At 38.8% G+C, this 17,052-nt stretch overlaps 2 protein-coding genes across 2 annotated transcripts in view; one reads left to right on the top strand and one right to left on the bottom strand.

Annotated features, from left to right (window-relative positions):
* Positions 1 to 12,070, top strand: part of LOC121736245 (dystrophin, isoforms A/C/F/G/H) — a 523,358-nt gene extending 511,288 nt beyond the window's left edge. The window contains exons 53-67 of the mRNA XM_042127329.1: positions 537 to 673; positions 1,160 to 1,278; positions 1,608 to 1,777; positions 2,065 to 2,146; positions 4,850 to 4,973; positions 5,157 to 5,373; positions 6,381 to 6,492; positions 6,844 to 6,964; positions 7,289 to 7,424; positions 8,287 to 8,412; positions 8,760 to 8,871; positions 9,356 to 9,484; positions 9,623 to 9,746; positions 10,234 to 10,314; positions 11,334 to 12,070. Of these exons, the coding sequence (XP_041983263.1) occupies positions 537 to 673; positions 1,160 to 1,278; positions 1,608 to 1,777; positions 2,065 to 2,146; positions 4,850 to 4,973; positions 5,157 to 5,373; positions 6,381 to 6,492; positions 6,844 to 6,964; positions 7,289 to 7,424; positions 8,287 to 8,412; positions 8,760 to 8,871; positions 9,356 to 9,484; positions 9,623 to 9,746; positions 10,234 to 10,314; positions 11,334 to 11,443 (1,900 nt within the window). The 3' untranslated portion in view covers positions 11,444 to 12,070. The remainder of the gene's footprint in view (positions 1 to 536; positions 674 to 1,159; positions 1,279 to 1,607; positions 1,778 to 2,064; positions 2,147 to 4,849; positions 4,974 to 5,156; positions 5,374 to 6,380; positions 6,493 to 6,843; positions 6,965 to 7,288; positions 7,425 to 8,286; positions 8,413 to 8,759; positions 8,872 to 9,355; positions 9,485 to 9,622; positions 9,747 to 10,233; positions 10,315 to 11,333) is intronic.
* A 2,474-nt stretch (positions 12,071 to 14,544) lies between these two features.
* On the bottom strand, positions 14,545 to 16,821 carry LOC121735869 (cyclin-dependent kinases regulatory subunit-like). The gene is made up of 2 exons (XM_042126844.1): positions 16,648 to 16,821; positions 14,545 to 15,321 (listed from the first exon to the last, which is right to left on the bottom strand). Exons 1-2 carry the CDS (start codon positions 16,704 to 16,706, stop codon positions 15,099 to 15,101), a joined length of 282 nt encoding a protein of 93 aa, XP_041982778.1. The 5' UTR covers positions 16,707 to 16,821; the 3' UTR covers positions 14,545 to 15,098.
* Positions 16,822 to 17,052: the final 231 nt, after the last annotated feature.

The raw sequence follows: 17,052 nt of genomic DNA, 5'->3' as shown, positions 1-17,052 counted from the left end.
AAACTTCGAATTGAATAGTAGGCTAGGGCCGGTATAAATAGTCAGTACTCAAGATGCATCTCGGTCTCAAGACGCGGTTCGGCTCTATGATTGGTCCAAATTTGACAGCCAACCAATCACAGAGCCTGAACCGTGTCTTGAGACCGAGATGCATCTTGAGTATTGACTATTTATACCGGCCTAGGACCTAGGTTCTAAAATTAAGCCAGGTATACTGGCAGGTGCTCAAAATGGCGAAATGTCAAACCTGAGGTCCAACCTAACACATTCTGAATTCTGATTGGTCAAAACTCAAAACTCAAAAAATCTGTCGGTTGACATGTTTACTGTTTAGTGTTTACTGTTTATCCTAAGTGTTGAATTGCAATTTGGATCTATCAAGGGATCGAAGCTGTTTTGAATTAAAATAGCAGAATCTGACCAAAGACATGAAGTTTGCTGGTCAAGTTTTACAAATAAGTCAAAAGTTCCATAACCTCAAAATTGTAATATCACAATTTTGAGGTTATGAAACTTTTGATTCTGTGTATTTTCAGCCACGAACTGGAGACCACTCACTGGGACCACCCGAAAATGATCGAGCTTATGAACTCCCTGGCCGACCTCAACGAGGTCCGCTTCTCCGCCTACCGCACCGCGCTCAAGCTGCGCACCGTCCAGAAGGCTTTGTGCAGTGAGTATAACTGTTAGGGCCGGCCCTACCTTAGGATCAGTGCCGGTTTTAGCACTACCAGCACCCTGAGCGAGATTTCTTCGCCGCCTCTTTTTGTACGGTGTGGGCCGTACAAAAAGGGGCGGGCGCCGCTACTGCTTAGGGTGAACTTGTTCAGCCGCTCAAAGCCAACCACCGTTCCAGACGGCGCCTCAATGGTAAAGGGAATTTCTTCTATTCGAATCCTAGCTGTGCGAGGGCGCAATAATATTGCTCCAGCCTAAAACTTGCCTAAATGCCAGTATAAATATTATAGAATAAAGAAGTATCAGTAATGCGAACTGTACTTGTCTTTTTGTCTGAAATTTAGTATGGACTTTGAATATGCTTTGAGTCCCGGGAACATAGGCCACCATTCTGGAAAAATGAACGGTTCCCGCGCGATAAACGTTTGACGCAACAGAGTTTTAGGTGTCATCTACCAAATTTTATTTTCTTTCGTTCCAGTGCACATGCTGCAGCTGCCGGCGGCGCTGGAGGCGTTCGACTCTCACGGGCTGCGCGCGCAGAACGACAGACTCATTGACATACCTGATATGATCACCGTGCTCACGTCCTTGTATGAGGTGAGTGCAAGATTCGCCAAATTAATTAAAGGGTATGTTCCGAAATATAATCCAGTGTACTGGCTAAAGCTCATGATGTCTAGAATTGACGTCATAATATACTGATCATAGACGGACCGCAAGTTGCAGTTGGCTAGGTGATCCACGCTGACGGGAGAATGATCGTATTACGTACAACCATTAGATTGACGGACTGATTACTATTTTATTATGTACTTTTCGGTCATCATTTTGGCATCAGTCTCAGACTAACTTTTGACATGAAATAAAAAGATGATAAGTAGATTTATCAAATATCACTTTACTAATCATAATTTCGTTTTTTCCAGGTGATAGCAGCGGAGAACCCAAGCCTAGTGAACGTCCCGCTCTGCCTGGATCTGTCGATCAACTGGTTGCTCAACGTTTACGACAGCCAGAGGACTGGTCAGATCAGGGTGTTGAGCTTCAAGGTGGGACTGGTGCTGCTGTGCAAGGGCCATCTGGAGGAGAAGTATAGGTGAGTGGATTGGTTTTCGACTTGTTGATCAATTGATTGGTTAACTACTTGCTCAACGAGTATGGTGTTGAGCTACAATAGGTCGGGAGCTTTAAGATCGGCCAATTGCTGTTGTGCAAGGGACACTATGAGGAGAAGTAAGGTACCAAAACAGGTACAAGAGACACTAATGCGCAATAGCTCTCACGCCGGGTTCCTGAATCATTGGTAGGTCATCATTTTAGGAAAAAAAAGTATCTAATGAATTCTGAAATTAAACAAATTTTTATTTTATCTATTTATTCCAGGTACCTATTCCGTCTGATCGCGGACCCGTCGTGCCGCGCCGACCAGCGGAAGCTGGGGCTGCTGCTGCACGACTGCATACAGGTAATATACTCGAACACTGGACTTAAACACAATAGGCATGATGACTAATTTTTTTTCTTATCGGTAATTGAAAGACACATAAAAAATAGAAACATCGTTGAAAGAATGACTCTGATAGCTTAAAAATTCACCAAGATATGACAATTCAAATATCTCATAAAAAAGACCTGCCCGAAACGCTCCATACAAAGTGCTACGAAAGTATGACGTCAGTCTTTCGTAGTTTGTACGCATCGGGAGACAACTTTGTTCGACAGGTATATTAAATATTGCGTTTATGAAAGTGGTTTCATAACAAAAGTTGGTTTTAATTGCATAAGTTATCGAATACAATTAATAAGAAATTTAATTGAAAAAAAAATGGCTTATAATTAACTGATCACCAGAAATAGTTTCACAGACAAAAATAGCAAACGATCACCAAAATATAGACCACCATTTTAATGTAAAATGATAACCAAAGATTTAACATCTCGTTATCCTATTTATTAACCCCCGACAAAAAAGAGGGGTGTTATAAGTTTGACGTGTCTGTCTGTCGGTCTGTCTGTCTGTTTGTCTGTCTGTCTGTCTGTCTGTCTGTGGCATCATAGCATCCAAACGGGTGGACCGATTTTGATCTAGTTTTTTTTGTTTGAAAGCTGACTTCATTGAGAGTGTTGTTAGCTATAGTTCATCATCATCAGCCTGCTCCGTGCTGAAAAATCGCGGTTCATCTGTTTCGTGAAGGGCCGATTAGCAACCTGCAGTCGTTTGGTGGGCTTTATTGCATTCTAGTTCGTGACATTTATGAATATTTACACATTAATGGAAAGTTGACCTGGTGATGCAGCATCACCTGGTAATCAATAGGATACCCAACTCCTCACCAACTTAGAGCAACGGTTTCGTGTTTGGGCTCATTTGAATTGCGACAACTAGTAAGACGTAGATAACCAATAAATTTTTGCATGCTGCTGCTGCAGCATCACATGGATTCTATAGGAGCCGAGTTATATATGAACCCAAAGTGGAGGTTTCATGTTTGGACTCATATTGACGGCCTCATCCAAAAGGATATTCGTAGATGGTATTCATTGGGATATAATATGATTCTGTTGATAGGAATTATTCTGCACTATAACCAACACAAGTTTAAAAAGCATGAAATAAAATAAAATTAAGAAATTTAAAAAAACCCCCGCCAAACAACTTTAAAAAGTAATGAAATAATATATTTTACTGACTTTAAGTTTAAATAATTCCTAAGTGTAAAGTGATATTTTAGTCCATAATTGTTGTCAAGGTGTGTCGGGGGACCGCTAATGTAGTCATTTGATTTCACATAACATTACTTATAGTTTAAGGGTCAGTTCACAGCGAACCTAATCGAGACAATCAGTGACATGGCGATACAAAATGCATAATACACTGTTGGCGGTCCCCCGACACACCTTGACAACAATTATGGACTAAAATATCACTTTACACTTAGGAATTATTTAAACTTAAAGTCAGTAAAATATATTATTTCATTACTTTTTAAAGTTGTTTGGCGGGGGTTTTTTTAAATTTCTTAATTTAATTTTATCTAAAATGACTCCAAATAAATCATTGTAAAACCAAAAATAGTAAATGATCACCATCATGATACTAACATTTTAATGTAAGATTATAACCAAAGTATTTTCATTTTGCTATCCTAAGAAAAATGAACCAAAAAAAATACTGCTAACCGGAAAATAATAAATAATTTGTTAATTTTTAGTAGTGATTTATTTGGACAGAAATATCGTATTGATTTGCTCGCTTTGGTGATCATTTACTATATTTGGCGTTCGATTAGGTACAATTTGAAGTGTAGCCGTGACTAAAAGAGCTGGTAGTATTGCAATTTTAGACTTTCTTTTTTTGGTGGCAAATATCTTTTTTTGGTAAACAAGTTTAGGGTATCAGAGCATTTTTTGGTGGTCATTATATTTGTTCCCAAAAAAAAATCGACTTGAATATCCAACTTTGAAGGCGCATAACAAAAAAAATACAAATGCTATCGAGCTGAAATTTTGGTAACACTTATTTTTTACCATGATTTCTTTATTTTATTAACAAAATTCGCTAATCTTTGACCTTGTCATCATCCCTATTGTGTATTAAAATATTAATGTTGCCTACGAGAAGAGTCACAAAACTTTTTTAACGTGGGAGAGCCATGCTTGGGCACGAATGGGCCGGCTCGACCGGAGAAATACCACGTTCTCACAGAAAGCCGGCGTGAAACAGCGCTTGCGCTGTGTTTCGCCGAGTGAGTGAGTTTACCGGAGGCCCAATCCCCTAACCTATTCCCTTTCCATCCCTCCCCTATTACCCCATTTCCCTCTTCAAAGGCCGGCAACGCATTTGCAGCTCTTCTGATGCTGCGAGTGTCCATGGGCGACGGATGTTGCTTTCTATCAGGTGACCCGTTTGCTCGTTTGCCCCCTTATTTCATTAAAAAAAATATAAATTAGATGCATGTATTTACTATTTGAGTAGGTAAGTAATTTTTTATAACTACCTAATATATTTAAAAATAATTGACTACTTTTTGTTTTCCTTCTAACGCAATAAATCAAAGACCTTAACAGTTAACAAGTAGATTTTTTTAAACAAGTAAGTAACCTTGGTATGATTGTTATTCAAATGTTGTTGTTTTTTTCTACTTTTTTATCACAAATCATTTTCCAGGTGCCGCGTCAGCTGGGCGAGGTGGCGGCGTTCGGGGGCTCCAACATCGAGCCGTCGGTCCGCAGCTGCTTCGAGCAGGCCTCCGCCTCCAACAGCAAGGGCAACACGCTCGACAGGAAACCCTGTGAGTACCTTGTCGACCACCCTCCCTTATTCCCTCTTAAAAGGCCGGCAACGCACCTGCAGCTCTTCTGATGTTGCGAGTGTCCATGGGCTACGGAAGTTGCTTAAAAAAATACTTGAAGCCTATACAACAACAATAAAGAAGTCATTATCCTATGCTCTTAACTTCTTAATCATCTTTCAGCTGGAGATAAAGAAAACAACAAAGAGGAAGAGAAACCGGAACGGGATGCTGACGGCCAACTTCAGCTGATTGAAGCGTTCCACTTCCTGCAATGGCTGCAGCGGGAGCCGCAGTCCATGGTGTGGCTGCCGGTGCTGCATCGACTGGCGGCTGCGGAGCCGGCCAGACACCAGGCCAAGTGTAACATCTGCAAGGATTACCCGATCGTTGGGTTCAGGTGAGGAAATTGATGCTGTAGAAGCTGCTCGAAAGATGTTCCCCGATGGTGTACGGAACCGACTAGACACCAGGCCAAGTGTCCCGATTGTTGGGGTCAGGTGAGGAAATTGATGCCGTGGGAGCTGTGTTCATGGTGCGCGGAACCGGCTAGACGCCAGGCCAAGTGCATCTGCAAGGATTACCCGATCGTTGGGTTCAGGTGAGGAAATTGACTATTGCTGCTGCTGCTGCAATCATGTCGTCTGTATCGACACAATATTGTTATTTTTTGGAATGAAGTTCCTTATAGCGCGTTGCGAAAGGGGGCTAGACGGAAAAAGTTGTAACGAAACGACACAATTAAATTTCGGCTGACACTTTTTTATGTGAAGTAGGTGCTGAGGGCGTTGATAGTATTCCCGGGTGTCAATTAGATGGCGTTTTTGAGAGTAAACAACGACATCTACCGGACGTTTAAATTATCAAAAGTGTCGTTTAAGTATGGGCATCAACTAGATGGCGTTGTTTAACTTTTGTTTTGTTTGTTCTTTATTTATTTATAACTTCGTTCCATCCGGGTGTCCCTTGTTACTTCTCAAGTTTTCTTCAAAAATATACGCCAGTGCTGCAGTGTTTACATAATATAACTATTTATGGGCCTTGGTTTTTTTGAAAGACCACGACTTATTTTGCGTATCAACAGTGTCGGCGTAAGACCAAGTGGGCAAAATCCAATCCAATGTCCAAATAGCGCGAGGCCCCAAGGACCGCGAGGCCGTGGGCGGTCGCCCATACCCCCCACGTCTTACGCCGCTTCTGCTTATCAATAACTTCATATTTAAGCACCGGCAGTATGGAGTGGGTTGTTATATTGATTTTGGTAAAGAAGTTCGACGGTAAAATTACTAAAGCATCTTTGCATCAGGTGTTTTACACTCCTCAATGTTAACTGTCAAGTCATTCTTCTTCTTCTTTTGGCGTAAGCTGCGCTGCGCTGTCAAGTCATTAGTCAATGTTACGTTCCAGGTACCGCTGCCTGAAGTGCTTTAACTTCGACATGTGTCAGAAGTGCTTCTTCAACGGACGGAAGGCCAAGAACCACAAGCTGACACATCCCATGCAGGAATATTGCACCGCGGTGAGTGCTGATGACGATGATTTTTTTATACAATAAGTCCATCACCAGCAACTTCGGTGACCTACATTTTTTCTATCATAGCATATGTGCTTTTTTATTGTAAAAGTATGTTACTCCAAATTTTGAAAAAATCGGTGCAATGGTTTTTAAATGAAAAGAAGTAACAGAAAATAAGCCAACACATTTTTGCATATTTATAATATTAATTTGAATTGTTTATTTATGAGGCAATCACTACACTCTAATCGGTTCTTTTCTATTCTACGTAAAACACAAATTAAAAAAACAATCCGTCAACTACATGGAAAAAAAACAACTGTCAGACTGACGTTCTATATTCAAATGTGACAGACGACGTCGGGCGAGGACGTACGCGACTTCACGCGCGCGCTCCGCAACAAGTTCAAGTCGGCGCGATACTTCAAGAAGCATCCGCGCGTCGGGTACCTGCCCGTACAGACTGTTCTAGAAGGTTGGTTGTACTTTCTACTTTGTATTTCTCTTTTTACTTTCTACGTTGTATTTATACAGCTTGTTTATTTCAAGCTGTATTTAGGTATATGTAAGCAGAGATTTTAAAATAATCAAAATTTTAAAGCAATAACATTATTTTCCAACGAAATTTTTGACATACTTCCGGGTTTATAAATTCAGCGTTTGGGGACCGATTTTGATGATTCTTTATTGTTAGAAAGTGGACACTTCACAGGTGGTAGAGCTTCCCATGATAAGAAAATACTGTTTGAAGTCGGTTTTTTGTGAAAATTATGAAGCTAATTCCCCTCATCATCATCAGGTGACGCTCTGGAGTCGCCCGCGCCGTCGCCGCAGCACGCGTCGAGCGGCGACGACATGCACTCCCGCCTCGAGCTGTACGCGACACGGCTCGCCCAGGTCGAACTCGGCGCTAGGGCTGCCGACACTCCGGACAGGTGAGGATATTAGAATGCCTGTTTTCACCAATTCTAGTGGACATATGTGTGGTTTCTGAAGGTTTTTGACAGAAGTTTGTTTTGTATCGCGAGCGGCGAGCCAATCAAAAATTATAGCACTCTATGGTTATAGTGAAAACTCGTTATTGTCATAAAAACTCAGAAACATTGATTTCACAAAATCTATCCGTTCGTTAGTCTAGCTAGTCCGTTATGCGTTGGGCCCTGTTATCAAGTCCAAGGGCTTTTCGTGGTTACCGCTGTCGATCCTGGCGACACAGGAGATACAGTGGTGGGTGGTGGCCATTTAAAAATATGCAGATGGTGGACCTACATCATTTTGTAGGATTAGGCTGGCCGCAAAAGTACGTTTTACGTATTCGGAATTCCGTGAGACTAACGCAAATGTTCGTTGTTTTGCATGCACTTGAAACGTACGCGCGGAATTCGTTCCGCACGGAGAAAAACGAACGTTAATGTTAATGTATTTTCTACTGATTCCATGCATTTGGATTTCCGAATACGTAAAACGAATTTAGACGCTCACGCTTATGAACTCTACTCTCTAGGCCAGGGATTCCCAAACTGTGCGCCGCGGCGCCCTGGTGCGCCGTGGAAAGGCAAGAGGGGCGCCGTGAGTCGATCCTCCATCATTATCCAAAACCACAAATATTATAGAATAAAAATATAATATTAATTACATTGTCAAGCCGGTAGATGCCGAATATCTTTCTGTCTTAGCTAGGTAGGGTAGGGCGCCGTAACAAAATATTGTGACGTGCGACTGCGCCGCAGGCTGAAAATGTTTGGGAACCCCTGCTCTAGGCTCTACTGTTCTGATACCTTACCCTTATCCTTCCAGTGACGAGGAGCACGCGCTCATCGCGGCGTACTGCGCGTCGCTGAACGGGGAGGCGCCGCGCTCGCCCGTGCACGTCGTGTCCGGGATACACCGGGAGCAGAGACACGAACTGGAGCTCATGATACGGTAAGGGGATGTGGAAGTTCCTGGAGATTGGGGGGGCAAAATTTTATGGTTTCAAACTGACTGTTTTTTCGAAGCAAAAAAGGTGGCGTCAGATTTTTCGTCAGTCATTTTGTATAAAAATTAAAAAAAAATATGCAGCAATGTAGGTACTGCAGAAACTGTAGTGACGCCATTTTGTGTTTTAAAAAACGTTCCATTCTACGTTTTTTTTTTGTTCAAATTCTTTTTCGTATCAAAATATAGACTGAGGTGAAAACATTACAATGCGCGATCTTTTATATTCTTTTACACATTGGAGTCGCTAAATATTGAATTATACTTTATATGCCTTATTGTCACAATACCAGCGAGTTGGAGGAGGAGAACGCGAGTCTGCAGGCGGAGTACGAGCGGCTGAAGGCCAAGACGCCGGGCTCCACGCCCGAGGACCACGCCGATAGGAACGCCCCGCCTGACCAGGTTAGTAAAAATTGGTTGTCTGTTACGTCGGTTTACGGACGGTAGTTCGACGTGATATGTATGAACTGAGCCGCGGGGCTAAAATGGTCAGATTTAGCAATTCCTCTCAATCAATTCACCAAATGAATTGTCAAAACTGTCAAACTGACAAATGTCAAATCAGTACAAAAATACAGAAATGAATTGCAAGCAGAGTTGCATTTTGCGATTTTAGAAAAATGAATCACATTATGATTCATATCATGATTCTTCAAAGCGACCATTTTAGACCCGCTGATCATGCCTCTCCCTCGTTCGTGCCGCGGTCTCGCTTGCGGAACGCGACAATGAGCGTAGCGGGACAACGTCAACTTATTCGTGCCGTAGTATCCGCCCGTAGTATCGAGTTATAATAGACGTTGTCACGACAAAAAGACGGGTGTTAAAATAATTATTTCATTAAAAAAACTCCGCCATTTGTTGACCGATTTTCAAAACTTTTCAGGACATGATGGCCGAAGCCCGCCTACTGCGCCAGCACAAGGGCCGCTTAGAAGCTCGTATGCACATCCTCGAGGAACACAACAGGCAGCTTGAGGCGCAGCTCACTAGATTGAGAACGCTGCTGGATGAGGTAGGTCCCAGCGCAGAAAGCATCCACAGTATCTTGAGTAAATCTGTCAGTTTGCCCCTAAAATCTAACAATATTTCTAACTCTGTTGGTGAATGACATTCAGATCTCTCAAACGACTTGTTGTAATGTTTCTTCCAGCCCGCTCAAGGCTCCCCGCCGGGCCGCACGGGCACGCTGCAGACTCGCTCAGTCACCGCTTCACAGCTGGCCACAGACTCGCCGGCCAAGATGCACAACGGGCTGTACCATGATGGACATACAAGTGAGTATATTATGATTGCGACTAGTTAACGCCACTATCCTGAATTATACTGTCGAAATTTCGGGATTGAGCATACCACCTAGCGCGGTAGGAAGATATTTGGGTGTTTATTCAGTCCCGAATCGCGGTATCAAAATTTTGCGGTCTCGTTTCCCCAAAGTTTAAATGGTGTGAGGATCGCCTCTCATCACACCATTTAAACTTTGGGTATAATAAAGTTAATGAAATAAGGCTAATCCATCCTATTGGGTGTTAATAATAATAATAGTCTTCTAAAATTAAAAACTACAGTGTATTTATATACTACTTACACCGTTTTATGGCCTTTGGCATCATTCATTAAGTTCAATTGGCCTGACATTATAATTTATGTACTTAACATAGATTCCCCTTTCTTATAAAAATCTTGGACCACAAAGTCGATGCTAAAATACGCTCATTAGTCGAATATTTTTGACGTGTCTGACCTTGACAACTGATCGACAAGATGGCGGTCGCGAGCGCGAGCGCGACATGGAGCGGCCGCCGCCGCCGCCGCACGCCGTCCACTCCCTCATGCACTGCGCAGGTCAGACACGACGGCTGGCTACTCCCACATATAGCTGACAAATTCCATCTACTGCTCATCCCTAAAAATTCCATCTACTGCTCATTCCTTCTTTCCTTTTTTTTTCTTCCACATTCCATGTTCTCTATTCATTCTTCCCACTTCCTTCTTCCCCGTTTCTTCTTGCACATTCCTTCTCTTCCCCATGTTAACTTCCCCATTTCTTCTTCCCCATTCGAGAGATCCTATACCTTCATGACTTATTCACCTTTGCACTATGGACTTCTTTGAGAAGATAGACGTCTGGTTTTTCTGTATCCGATGACTCCCTATCTTTTACTCCATCCCATCTCATAATATGACTGATGATAACTCCTCAACTACTTTTTTTTTAATTACTTCTGCTTCTTCTAATTGGATTAAACTCCCGTTTATGAATTCTTTCTCTTGCTAGCTTTTTATAATAGTCCTTTAGAATGTCGATATTAGTGAATCCTGATCCTAATTCCCGAAATCCTGACCAAAAACCCAGTGAAGCCGTCGTAATGATAGATGTGTGTAGTTGCAGTGTTTTCAGCTTCAAAAAATTATTTGCGGATTTTTAATTTTAAATACTTTTTGTTTTTCAGCATGGCAGTGTTTTTATTTTTGTGTTGCGTGTGTGTAGAACTGTAGACATTCGAAATGATTTTTTAACTATACATATTTTTTTCGCTACATTTTTTTTACGTAGATCTGAGCATAAAATATTAATAAATTTTCATATTTTTACATGCTAACATACAGGACGCGTGCCTTGAGGTAACAAGCTAAATGATAATGTCAATCATCAAATAATATAATTAAAAAAATATAGGTATTAGCTTTATTTGCCTTGGCATAACAACATAACTAAATGAATGAACAAACCATTTAAAAATGAAATATCACCTCTTTATCATGCTCGTAGGCTCTCTTAGCCTTAAGACAATGGAATCTGTATGATTACCTAAAAATCGAAATACTTACCCTCAAATTTAGCATTATGTTTTTTTTTTCAGATGACCTTGGCAAAGCAGTAGAAGAGTTAGTGTCCGTTATGACGGAGGAGAACCACAGCAACGCGCCTCCGCAGTACACCAACGGCAATCCAGAGGAACCGGAAAAGTAGTCACTGTCACACCTGACACCTGTCACCCTGACAGCTGTCACACCTGACAGCTCGCGGCCTCCCGCTCTGGCAACATTGTTCACTAACCAAAGATTGTCTATGGACCGCCACAGACTAAAATGTATTTTCCGTTGCACACTTCCTTTTATTTTCTAACCGACTCTACACTAACTGCACTAATGCTTCGTCTATACATAAGCTAACTTACTAATACCGAACCGAGCTTCTAACTTCTTGGCGCGGGAATTTGACCCTTATGACCGAGCCCCGGGGCGGTCAGCACGCGAGCTGACCTCCCGACGACAGCTCGGGTTCGTAGAGACGATAATCGTATGCAACGCTTATTGTATAGATAAGGGCTTGCTATGTTGCAGTACGTATCGTGTGAGTCCTAGCCCCGAACGATGACGCCAGAGCACGCTATCAACGAAAAAGACAATTTATTAAGCATTTATATTATATAGACGTATATAAAGTACATATCTATTAGGGACAATCTCTACGCTGTCATATCTTGTAAATTTCCCATATCATAATATGCTATGTAAAAACCGGCACATGTATAAAAGTCACGTAAAACGGAACGCGAATCTTGGCGTCGGTTTTAAGGCGATGAGCTTTAATCACGAGAAGCTTTAATGTTGTCGCAACCGGGAAACGATGAAACGAGCCTACTTTTTAGCGGAAAATATTGTTATACGAGAACATTCGACGGCATTTCCTACAACTCCTACATCTCTGTCAGTCGTACTGCCGTCTCTTTCCACCTTCGTGTCGTCGCGTGAGATAGTATTAGTGAAAGAGATGTAAGATTTGCGAAATTCGATGTTCCAGTTTTTAGCTTACCCGTTTCCGTATGCCAAAAACGGCAGTAGTTAAAGAATTTGTTAACGGTTTTGCAGTAGTTTTAGCGGTAGTATATTGAGCATGTTACTATGTGCATATTATGTGTATGTTACATATATCGAGTTATCGGAAATGTATCTTAGGACGTAACCGGCTTCATATTAGTCATTTGAGGTTGGAGTAGAACTTTTAGTAAAATATAACCTAACTTTTTCACAGACGACTCTTCCTAGCGCCGGCTGTACCGGTTTTTGTAACGTCTAAATGTAAGATGACGCCTACCTTTTTAGATAAGATATACTTATCGAGAGACTTTTATACGAATGTTGAGCTGTTAACGATGATTTACAATAAGTACTTCCAGTTTACCATATCAATTTATATTGTTTTATAAATTTCTATGAAATGAAATTTTGCGTTACGGCATCACAGCATTTTTTAATGTGGCAATATTTTTAATACGTTTCGTTTCGCAAATTATTATAAGTTAATTGGGCTAATATAGATTTAAGAGATACGAAAAGCACAATTAATCGATTACTTAATAAAAATATGTACACTAATATATTGTTAATAATTTTATTGTTTTAACATTTAAGGGTGACTTCTGTTCTTCTATATTTCGATTGGCGAAAGTTATAATATTATAAAGAGTATTTCGAGCATTTATTTGTATATTTTACTGTGTTTATGATGTTTTAGAAGTAAAATCCAAATAAACATTCTACATAGTAACATTTATTTTATTTAACAAACCTTTCCTCTTACGTATTATTTTAATTTAGTAACTTGTTTGATCAAGTTTCCGCTAGAGGGCGCTTTTGGTAAGTTTATTAAGAGGGTAGTCTTCAATCTCAACTATTGAAATTACTCCTCTAAATTCATGTTCTCCTAGTACTTTTAACATATTTTAGGGTCTTATTATCTAGTTGTGTGTTGTTTTTATTATTTGTAGTATCTTGACCAGGTGCCCGCTAGAGGGCGCCTTTATCAAGTTTAATAAGAAGGTAGTCTTCTAAGTTCTATTTCAAGTTTTTAAATAACTCCTCTAAGTTCATGTTCTCCTAGTACTTTTAACATTTAGGTTCATAATCAAACCGCTCAATAAAAACACAACATACAGATTATTCAAAGCAGTAACTGACAACTGCTATTCGTTTATTATGAGGGTAGTTTAAAAAAAAAATGTGTTGGGAATACGGAATAAGTTTGATACGGGCTTTAAATTACTAGGATAACATGAACTGAGAGGAGTAATATAAATTACAGTGGAAATTTATGAGTACCCTCTAATTAAACTTAACAAAAGCGCTATCTAGCGGTCGGTTGGAAAAACGAGTTTTTGGAAAACTGCCGATAGATGGCGTTTTTTTTTCCCGTTGGAAAGCAATATTATGGAGAAATAATAATAATTATGTACAATTTAGAGACTCATGCAGACATGCAAATAAAGGACAAAAAATTATATCAACTATAAATTTATTATCTTTTTTATAATGAGGATAATATTCTTATACAAATTGTATTTATCACATTTTGACATTATCAGTCTAAGGTCAACTTTTTTTCATAAATGCATAACCTTTATACAATAACATTGAGTAAGGCAGGTTTTTATATTCAAAGGCACAAAGTGCGTGGAAGAACTTCGCCTTTAGTGTTTATGAATATTAATCAAAATCATGGTTCAAGAACAAACTTAGCAAGCAAGCTTAATTTTTTAAATAGTTTTTTCTATTCTAACCATAAGTAAAATTAGTCTGCAAAAGACTCATTTCTCTTTAGTTGTAATTTGTAAATTCTACACATTCACATCTTGTACTATCATAGAAAATTATTTATATGTCAGACCTTTGTTTTTAGGTTGGGTAATGGGTCGGTATGTAAATATTAGTTGTGGTCTGTAGGCTGGTTTTTTGACATAAACCAAAAAAAAAAAATTTTTTATATATCTATGGATGCTTCACACACTTCACATTAAATATGTGTATCATATAATAAGATTTTTATTATATGATACACATATTTAATACACATCCATGAACCAGGAACTTTGAAAACTTTTTGTTCCGTTGGCGGGATTCAAACCCACGACCCCCGGCTTGAGCTACCATCAGCCCACCAATTGAGCCACAGAGGTCGTGGAATTAAATTAAATAGTCTGCGATCTCCACATAAATCTATTTCTGTGATGGTACATTTCAGGCCCACCAATCAGAGACATCTAGCCTTGTGTCAAATGTCATGTCCTCTTTTATAGAAGAGAAGATAACATGATATTTATTCCATAATCGAATCAAATTTTCCAAGGCTGGTGCAAATGGTTATTTTAATAAATCTATTAATGGATTATTATCATCCATATAAGCTCAGAAGCTTGCTTTTAACATATATATGTATTATTTAACAGCATAATAATTTTTTAACTTAAAAAAAACTTATAAATTATATTTATCCGTAAAAATTCGTTCTACTGCCTGATTAGTGTTTAAATATTTTGAATGTAAACAAAGGGAGTCTGAAAAGCTGTTTCTAGACCTGGAAAAACCTAGAAATTACAAAAATGTTACTGTTTTTATTGGTAGCCTCTTACAGTGCCATGTTTGAAAATACATTATATTATGGAAACTAGCTAGCTATATATTTATATCAACTATCAAGCACAGCAAATTTACTCAAACTACTTATAAATGAACAAGAAATGTATGGATTTAAAATATTAAAGTATAATTTCAGTAACATGCGTTTAACATTTTTGTTTACATTAAAATTTAATCACTAACCAGCATAACCCTAATCATTCTCATAGTCAAACTTTTACCGTCGAGGAGGAACTTTTATCTAATCCATTAATTATTGGTTGTATGTCCGTTCGTGGTCGTCGGAACAGCAGCACATGGGGTTCAGGGTTGTGGACCATAAAATGTAGCCAGCCAGGACTCTGCTGGACGCCAAGGTTCCTCCACTCCGTCTCAGTCATTAGATGTGATTTTGGGACCAATCTTGCAATATCAGGTGGTAGAATAACATGCCTGGAAATGAACAATTGTCCATTTGAATACATTCATGGATACTTACATTTTGAATATAAACATAAATGAGAACTATAACAAAGCCATAAATAAATAAAACTAGCATTATCCAGGGAGGAAACAGGGGACAACTTCTGTATGGAAAAAAGGGCGGTGTGGACTTCTCTTAATGACTCTCACTTATGTTAACATTAGATGGTACTAAGTGTGTAAAAGAAAAAAACATGTCATTTAAATTAGCATATCTAGTAAATGTCATAATTTCCTTGCTTAAAATTGAAGTAAAAGTATCATCAAAATTAAAATTTATAACAATTAAAAAACATAAAATCGACAATTCATTATAAAACATGCGATTTAAGTTTGTATTTAATACCTAGTCAATAATAATAATCAGATTAAATATCATAATTAGTTAGTATAAAAAATAAATAAAAAATAATATGAGACAAAATTCATGTACAAAATTAATAACAATTAAAATGGAATTAATTACATTGTCACATCAATTAAAAATACATCATATCATATAAGCTGATTTCTTATTAGTACAAGATATTATCGCCTCTAGTCCACCAACTCTGCAAACTGTGAAACAGCGATGAACTGATTTACTATCTCATCTGCCACACGACAATGTGATATAATATTGCATCTCGTTCTATTACTGTTTGGCATTGGTTTCGCAGAGTTTTCGCAGTTCGCAGTATTTAGGTACATTTTGTAATTAGAATATTAGTAAGTAAAAGAAACTCTCTTAACATTAGCATCTATCATACTGTACAATTTTATGTTAAACGAGCTTTTGCTCACGGCTTCGCTCGCGTTAACACCTATTATTTTATACAAACTTTCATCCCCTATTTTGACCCCTTGGGGGTAGAATTGATCAAAATCCTTTCTTAGCGGATGCCTACATCATAACATCTACCTGCATGCCAAATTTCAGCCCGATCCGTCCAGTGGTTTGGGCTGTGCGTTGATAGGTCACTATGTCAATCAGTCAGTCCCCTTTGAGTTTTATATATATAGATATACAATTTTTCCTTGACTGCTGAAGTTTCAGATATTAAGCTGTATAGAAATAGTTGCATACTTTGGAAAGTGGGAACTGTAGGTAAATTTTTGTAAATAGCTACAGACCCATTACAATTTTAGAAACAGCTGTTTAAGTACATGTGCAAATGCACAGAAAGGTTACAATAATAATTGTCCTTCACAGCAATATTGCAAAATAATAGTGAAAAAAGGTTTATAAAGGTTTCACACTTACAAATCAATGTTTTAAGTTGTTTTTATGATAATATATTCATTCAAAATTCTTACCTGTACTCATAAACGTCATCAGTATATCGCTCCGAGTATTGTATTTGTTCTACGGGCATTATAGTTTTTGGTGTAAAGCTTTGAAAACGGGCAACGTTTATTAAAGAAAATTATATTTTAGTAATAAATTTTATACTTTTTAGCGTAAATTTACAAATTACGATGTTGGTTGGATTTCAAATATGACATTTATGATTTACAAATTTTTTTAACTGTCAAATGTCATGTCATCTGTCAAACGCCATTTGCATTTTGCAATTTATATTTTTTTCTTTTAAAAATGAAGACATAGATTTTAAATATAATGCCATTATCGTACATATAAGTCATTTAAAGACTAAAGTGGGATTTACAAAATTACGTCTTAATGGCAGTGTTTTATAGAGCCCCGGAGACGATCAAACG

This window comes from Aricia agestis, chromosome 18 (assembly GCF_905147365.1).
Source record: "Aricia agestis chromosome 18, ilAriAges1.1, whole genome shotgun sequence".
Taxonomy (NCBI): domain Eukaryota; kingdom Metazoa; phylum Arthropoda; class Insecta; order Lepidoptera; family Lycaenidae; genus Aricia; species Aricia agestis.
The sequence above is the reverse complement of the archived record's forward strand: the minus strand, read 5'-3'. Positions and strand labels throughout refer to the sequence as shown.